We start from the raw sequence: 8,638 nt of genomic DNA on the forward strand, positions 1-8,638 counted from the left end.
AGTGTCGGAAACGCACCCATGTGACCGCTCTAATAGTAGACAATAGGGTGCGACTTGGCATACGATTTGTAAGTCGCATGTCATGCAAATCACATGGCAAGTCGCACTCCATGTGACCGCTATTGGAGCGTTCATATTGGTGTGGTTCAAACTTGGTCGGAGCCGCAACAATTTCTAAAGTAAGGAATACACTACTTTTCATGCAATTTGCAGAGAGATCTGTGTCAGATGTGTTGTAAATCACACTTTAAATCAGCATGTCCCCCGACTTTGAAATCACCTGACTTCACTGTAAATCACATGATGTGACTGTAGTGTAAGTCTCACCACTTCAAAATCCGCTTTGATGTGACCAGGGTGGCCCCCAGTCATCGGGTGCAATTTGGCATGTGATTTGCATGCTAGGTGACTTGCAAATCATAGGCCAAGTCGCACCCTATTGTCCACTATAGGCTCCATTCACATCCAATCTGATTTTGAAATCGTGCGACCAGGGGCGGACTGACAACTCATGGGGCCCCCGGGCAATAGGGGATCATGGGGCCCCTGTGTCTTCGTCCAGCCTATGAAAAAGCCAATGAAAGGCACCAGAAGCATCTCATGGGGCCCCTTACTGACCCCAGGCCCTCGGGTAGTGTCCGAGTGCTCAAATGGTCAGTCCGCCCCTGCGTGCGGCTTCACTGTAAGTTGCCCAATTTCCAAATCGTATTAGATGTGACTGTGGTGTTAGACCCCAGTCACATCGGGTGCAATTTGGCATGCTATTTTCAAGTCGCAGGGCATGCAAATCGCATGCCAAGTCGCATCCAGGGTGCGATTTCAGGTGCGATTTGGGAATTGTACCTGATATCCGATCTAATGAATGTGGATGTGAGTGTCTTAACGTAAGCGATTTGCTGCAGCACAATTTCAAGCATCGTTCTTGTCTAACTTTTTTAGCATTTTGTAGCGATTTCACATCTAGACTACAATAGAAACCGCAATGGAAAACACAATTGAAAACGCAATAACTCATTGGTAAATCTACAGAAAACACGGTGAAATTGCCAACAAAAAGCACAATTTAAATTGCATCTAGTGTGAACCAAGCAGGCAATTCAACAAAGGAAATAAATCTTTGAAGGCGTGCGGTATCTGCATGCTGGGATAAGGGTCTGTTATGGATTTGGGGGGGGGGACTCCATGCCATTATTTTATTATTATTTTTTTAATCCTTTTCTCTCTCACTCTTCTCTCTCTCAGCTCTTTGCTTTACAAATCCTTCCCAAAAGGGGGCAGAGTGCAAACCAGCATTATCCAATCAATGATTAGTCCAGGCCCTTATCTCCTCCCATCATTTGACACTCACATACGGTGCAGCATTGAAGGTGATTGAACAGACAAGGCCTCATTCTAATTCACATTCTAGGGATCATTACACAGAAAGCAGAGATGCTGCCACCAGCACATGTATGTTAGGGTAGTCACACGGAGATCATGCAAAGTCATTGCCGTGGTTGGGATTCACACCGACACCCCTAGTGTTGTGAGGCAGCAGTGCTAACCACTAATCCACGGAGCTGTGACACTAATCCTGCCTGTATTTCTGTGGTGTGAATCCACCCGAAGTCCCTGGGCAAGGTCAGTGTAACTACCAGATATCTCCCATGTGACACACATGTTGTGCTATGTTACCAATTCACATGTATGTTGGTTGTATGTATCCCAATACAAAGGATTACAATACTAATGCAGGCGTACCTCGGGGTCCCAACGCCTCGGGGAACAGAATTTTTGGCTTATGAATGAAAATCCATTGAAAATAACGCCTCGGTTTACACAATTGTTAATAATTTTTTTCTCAATTTTCCAATTTTCCAATTATTACGCATTTGTCCTTTTGTGACAGACTATTCTATTCAACATAAGTCTGTCACCAGGATAATGCGTAATAATTGGAAGATTCTTATGTCAGATCCAGTTTTAAGACGATTCTTACCAGATAAACCACAGATCGCTTTTAGAAAAGCCACTCCGTTGGGGAATAGAATAGCCCCAAATGTTCTCGACCCCCCTATATATGCTCCTTTCTTTCCTCAAATGAAAGGTTTTTACCCATGTAGAAAGTGCATGATCTGTACTAATAGTAACTATACAAGCAGACATACAAGTTTTAGCTCTACAGCAAACGGCAAGACTTTTAAGATCGACGACTTTATTACCTGCACAAGTAAATATGTTGTTTATCTAATACAATGCCCCTGCCATTTACAATATATTGGACGAACAACCAGACGATTGAGAGATCGTTTAAAAGAACACGTGAATAATATCAGAAAGGGCTATAAAGATCACTCATTATCTCTCCATTATAAAACGCATCACAACCAAGACCCAACATCATTAATGTTTATGGGTATAGGATTGATAAACGCACATTGGAGAGGACAAAATAAAAAAAGAGCGATCTCACAATTAGAATCTAAATGGATATATGACCTTGGATCCTTATATCCAAAAGGCCACAATATTGAATTTGATTTGAATTGCTTCATTGATGACAGCTAATGTGCGTTTACATTGTCCTGAAATTATTGATACTCTTGCCCTGTCTGAGTTGATGCGGATGGTAGTGTCCTATTATTAACAACACCAACATAACTTGTCATTGTGAATTCAATTTTATATATGTTTTTAGGGAGTCTTATTATCTACTATGCTTATGTATCAGTATTGATGTTTTATTTTATTTTATTTTTCTGACCATATGAAATTGATGATAACGTACTGACCTATTTTTAAATATATACTTAATAAAATATGTTAGCTTTTAATGTATCTATATTATCTACATCCATTTATCACAACAGAAATGGCCATCGCATAATTATTTTATAATTATTTATTATCATGATTTTTAATATTTATTAAATCTTTTTGTAAAGTTATTAGTGATTATTCACATTCATATTTTAATGTAAAGCAGAATAAGGATTAATTTCCCCTAATTTTATATTATGCAAATTCCGCAACATGCATCTATATACACATATATACAACATAAACGTATTGCAGTAAATCACCTAGTTTTATATGGATATGGTTTTTTTTGTATGAAGCTAATGCTCCTGGACAGCATAATGCTCCTTTTAGTTAGAACAGCAATGTTTATTTTGTTTAGCAGTCTGATCGGCGTTTATAATAGACTCTGCTTTCCCCACCTATAACATGGCGCCTGCCCTGTATGTTCTATAATATTTTGAATGGACACTAGGGGAATAGGTGCATTTTCCTCAGTGTCCTATGGCAAAATGGCGCCGATCTACTGCGCATGCGCAAGACGCCGGCAAAATGGCTGCCGCGACTAGCGCGATTGCCATTTCTGTGCATAAATAGATGGGGAAGGATGTCCTGCTGTAAGCCCTGACCCTCTGAGGACGTGCATCGCACGAAACGCGTCAGAGGGGCTACAGCTTATGGACATCTAGCCACTATATGTGGCCAACATTTTATGGTCAGTAACTTTTTGTTGTTTCACCCTTTTGACTAAATAAACCCAAGTCATACAGCATCACACAATGTGGCGTCCTTTATTGGGCTCTCTTTGAGAGCACCACCTCCCACAGTGCCTATCTGGACTAAGGAGCATCTTTGACGCCTACACGGTTTGATGAATCCTGGCTACTGTTCTTCGTGGTGAAACAGAGGATAGTACGGAGTGCGATCTGACCAGAGCTCTGATGTTGGAGAGATTTTGCAGAATATACTTCTCTACATGCGTTATTTAAACGCACCTCTGGTGAGTGCGCACTCTATCTGTTCCTAGGATTTTTCATTTCATCTCTCTTACAATCACTGATCTGGGATGAGGACTTTTTTTTGTGTGCCTCTACATTTCTCATTGATTAGCGCACTGTTTACCATTATATCACATCTTGCATCGATTTTATCTTTTTGAACATTGGCATTTAGATGCATATATATTTTATAGAGAATTTCTTCTGTATTCTGATTATAGCGCTGCACCTATTTTTCTCTTTTTATTGATTATTGTAAGGTTGGTTGGTTGCCTTTTTTGGTGTTCTAGCTGCTTACACATTTCTGTTTGTAGCGCTCGCTATACCATTTTTACAGGTCCTATACATTGTAAAGATGTGCAACTTTGCAGGGAGTTTATGGGGACCCCCCAGGTATGATAATTAAATTTTTCATTTTTTTTTTACTTTAAGCAATGAAAAATGACGGCCCCTTTAAAAATGGTACTTCTTGATCTTTCCCCCACTGATTCCTGTCCCTCAGGGCCGTCCCCGAGTCCCCATACCACTTCTGGGGCCAATAACTGGCATAAAAGCCTTCAGAATGGACACTTTTCCATTTACAAGTTCCAGTCCCATAGACTTGCATTGAGTTCAAAGATTTCGGTTGAACTTTCGTCAAGTTGATATGTTGGACCGCGAACCGAACAGGAGGGTGTTGGACCCGTCACTACTTATTACATGTCTGTGTCCTTCTGTAGAAGAATTCTTCTAGCTATGTGTCTCAGTCCCAGCCTCTCCCTGTCTAGGAATGTACACCTCGCTGGAATGTTCCATCTGTCTGAACATTTATACAGATCCTGTAACCCTGAAATGTGGACACAACTTCTGCCGGGACTGTATTGGCCATGTGTTGGATACACAGGAGGAGTCTGGAGGCTATTCCTGTCCTGAATGCAGAGAAGAGTTCCAGGAACGTCCTGCACTGCACAGGAACATAATACTACGTAACATAGTGGAGAACTTCCAGTCTACCCATCCAGAGCAGGAGGAGTCCGGGGTCTTCTGTACTTACTGTATTCACACTCCTGTACCGGCTGTGAAATCCTGTCTGCTGTGTGAAGCTTCTCTGTGTGACAACCACCTGAGAGTCCACAGCAAGTCACCAGAACATGTCCTATGTGACCCCACCACTTCCCTGAAGGACAGGAAATGCTCCATCCATAAGAAGATCCTGGAGTATTACTGCAGCGAGGACTCCACCTGTATCTGTGTGTCCTGCAGTTTGGCCGGAGAACATCGGGGACACCAGGTGGAGACTCTGGAGGAGGCCTCTGAGATGAAGAAGAAGAAACTGAGGAATGTTTTGCAGAAACTGATGACAGAGAGAGAGGAGATGGAGAAAAGAGTCCAGAGTCTGCAGGAACGCAGGAGGAAAGTACAAGGAAAAGCAGATGATGAAACCAAGAGAGTCACTGCCCTGTTCAGAGACCTCAGGAGACGTCTGGAAGACCTGGAGAAGAGAGTCCTGAGGGACATCTCCGGGTGGGCAGAGCGGGTCTCCCGTCCCATGTTGGATTATATTCGGGATCTGGAAATAAAGAAGGAGGAGCTGTCCAGGAAGATGAGGGACATTGAGAAGCTGTGTAACATGACGGATTTACTGACTGTCCTACAGGAATCAGACACAGGTGACTTGTGTGATACTGAGGATGGAGATGATGAGGACAGAGAGAGACATGAGAACCTCCTCCATGATGGAGGGGATGGGGATGTGGGGGGGATCTCACACACATTACACACGGGTTTATCTGATATCATGTCTGGGGTCAATGTACAGAAATGTACAGGCACACATGTCTCTCCACATTCTACTACAAAGGGCAAAGGTCCCATCAATGGTCCACCATCCAGGAAACGCCTCAAACCCTCCCCCACTGGAGGACCAAATATTGGGGCTGTACAGCAAACATGGGGGGTGTTGGGGGTTACAGACATATTACTGGATGTGAGGACAGCTGGTAATCTTCTACATATATCAGATGACAGGAAAACTGCATCCTGGTCATCAACACATCAGAATCAGCCAGAAACACCAGAGAGATTCCAGGATTATTCTCAGGTGATGAGCAGTCAGAGCTTCTCCTCCGGGAGACATTACTGGGACGTGGATGTCGGGGGGGCAAATCACTGGAGAGTCGGGATGTGTTACCCCAATATAGACAGGGGAGGAGATCAGTCATGGATTGGATATAATAAGAAGTCCTGGGTGTTGGAGAGGTTGTGGAGTGATGAGTACTCAGTGATACATGACAGTAACAGGACCCCATTCCCCGGCGGTGTCTCCAGTACCAGAGTCAGGATAGATCTGGATTATGAGGCCGGGCGGATCTCCTTCTATGATCTGTGTGACCCGATCCGACACCTCCACACCTTCACCACCACCTTCACTCAGCCCCTCCATGCCGGCGTATATGTAGTGGGAGGTTGTATAAAGATATGTGGGAGGAGCCATAAATGAGAGATGTAAAAAATTACCTGTCATTTTCAAATGTCAAATATAACTCATTTTTCTACTGACAAAAAATAACAATTTTTTTAAATGACAACAAAAACATCATTTTTTTAACCGTCAATAATAACTGTCAATTTTTGCAAATATCATTTTTTTTACTGACGAAAAAACCCTCATTTTTCTACTGTCAAAAATAAATGTTTTTTAACTAACAAAAAAAATAACTAATTGTTTGCCTCTGTCCAAAAAACTGTACTTTTTCAACTCAAAAAACTTGTTTTTCAACTATTAAAAATAAATGTAATTTTTCAACAGTAAAAAATAACTCATTTTTTATGACCAAAAATTATTTTTCACTGTCAAATAATTATCTGCATTTTATTGCTACTGTAAAAAAACTGTCATATATTCAACTGTCAATAACCATGTAGTCCTGACGGGATACGTCTTTTATTTGCACTAACATACAATTGTGAGGACGAGATTTCGGGGAATGTTCCTTCTTCAGGTCCCAGCAGGACGGATCACAAAGGGAAAGCAGAATGTTGGGAGAGATGTGGGGGAGGAGAAAAGAAAAAGAGAACAGAGATAAAACACAGCAAAAGCAAAGTCTGGAGGAGACAACACTCACGGGGGGGGGGACAACACTCACAGGGGGGGGAGACAACACTCACGGGGGGGAGACAACACTCATGGGGGGGAGGACAACACTCACGGGGGGGAGACAACACTCATAGAGCGGGGGAGACAACACTCACAGGGGGGGAGACAACACTCACGGGGGGGGGGGAGACAACACTCATGGGGGGGGAGACAACACTCACGGGGGGGAGACAACACTCATGGGGGGAGAGACAACACTCATAGAGCAGGGGAAGACAACACTCACAGGGGGGAGACAACACTCATAGAGGGGGGAAGACAACACTCACAGGGGGGGGGAGACAACACTCATAGAGCGGGAGAAGACAACACTCACAGGGGGGAGACAACACTCATAGAGGGGGGAAGACAACACTCACGGGGGGGAGACAACACTCACGGGGGGAGACAACACTCATAGAGCGGGGGAAGACAACACTCACAGGGGGGAGACAACACTCATAGGGGGGGGAAGACAACACTCACAGGGGGGGAGACAACACTCATAGAGGGGGGGAAGACAACACTCACAGAGGGGAGGGAAGACAAAACTCAATAAGAGGCATTGCAGAATTCATCCAAACCGACCAATCGGGAGCAGATCCCCGAGAGCTCTTTCCTGGCCTCTTACCTGAGGGTACAAACCCAGATGTGACCATGGATGGAATCCATGACCTTCCCAAACCCTCCTATGTGACACCTAAATCCCTCCACATGTCTCCATGACAACTCATTGTTGTCACCTCCAAGAACGAATCCCGCAAATGGAGCCCAAACCCTCCTATGTGACACCTAAATCCCTCCACATGTCTCCATGACAACTCATTCTTGTCACCTCCAAGAACGAATCCCGCAAATGGCACCCAAACCCTCCTATGTGACACCTAAATCCCTCCACATGTCTCCATGACAACTCATTGTTGTCACCTCCAAGAACGAATCCCGCAAATGGAGCCCAAACCCTCCTATGTGACACCTAAATCCCTCCACATGTCTCCATGACAACTCCTTGTTGTCACCTCCAAGAACGAATCCCGCAAATGGCGCCCAAACCATCCTATGTGACACCTAAATCCCTCCACATGTCTCCATGACAACTCATTGTTGTCACCTCCAAGAATGAACCCCGCAAATGGTGCAAAAACCCTCCTATGTGATACCTAAATCCCTCCACATGTCTCCATGACAACTCATTCTTGTCACCTCCAAGAATGAATCCCGCAAATGGCGCCCAAACCCCAACCTGTGCCTGCGCCATTCTCCTCTTTACAGCTTTTCACAGATTTATCTAAGCGCACCGTGCCACTCGGGACCGATCTCCTCCCAATAACAAACCACAAAATGATTGGACGTTGGGGTCACCCCACTAAATTGATGGTCCCCAGAATGAGTCGATCATCACAATCCACAGCCTAGAGTAAAGGGTGCAATGTCTCGGAGAGTGCGACATTCTCCCACAAAGCCACGCATAACATTCTACCACCACCAGAGCGTCTCCAGAGTGGAACCTGGTCACTGACCAATGCCAAACATTCACCCTATACCGCCATTTCATGGTCCCGCCCACATGTCATGTCACAGGTGTAAGCCCTGCCCCTGAGGGGTACTACCCAACACAGTACAATGCGGTTTTCATTGCGTTCCCATCGCGGCTGAGATCCTATTTGTTACGGATTTGTTCTCTGTATTTGTTTGTTTGTTTCCTTCTTGTTTCTACTACGGTGTCATTCCTGAGAGTCGGAATGGT

The 8,638-nt window shown here is 44.2% G+C and overlaps 1 protein-coding gene across 1 annotated transcript; it reads left to right on the forward strand.

Moving 5' to 3' along the window:
• Window positions 1-4,545: 4,545 nt before the first annotated feature.
• LOC149428896 (E3 ubiquitin/ISG15 ligase TRIM25-like) lies at window positions 4,546-6,414 on the forward strand. The gene has a single exon (XM_089666966.1). It carries the CDS (start codon window positions 4,546-4,548, stop codon window positions 6,253-6,255), a length of 1,710 nt encoding a protein of 569 aa, XP_089523092.1. The 3' UTR covers window positions 6,256-6,414.
• The last annotated feature ends 2,224 nt before the right edge of the window (window positions 6,415-8,638 follow it).

The sequence above is a fragment of the Staurois parvus genome, unplaced genomic scaffold (assembly GCF_062004578.1).
Source record: "Staurois parvus isolate SC_StPar_1 unplaced genomic scaffold, SC_StPar_1.0 ptg002942l, whole genome shotgun sequence".
NCBI classification, from domain to species: Eukaryota; Metazoa; Chordata; class Amphibia; order Anura; family Ranidae; genus Staurois; species Staurois parvus.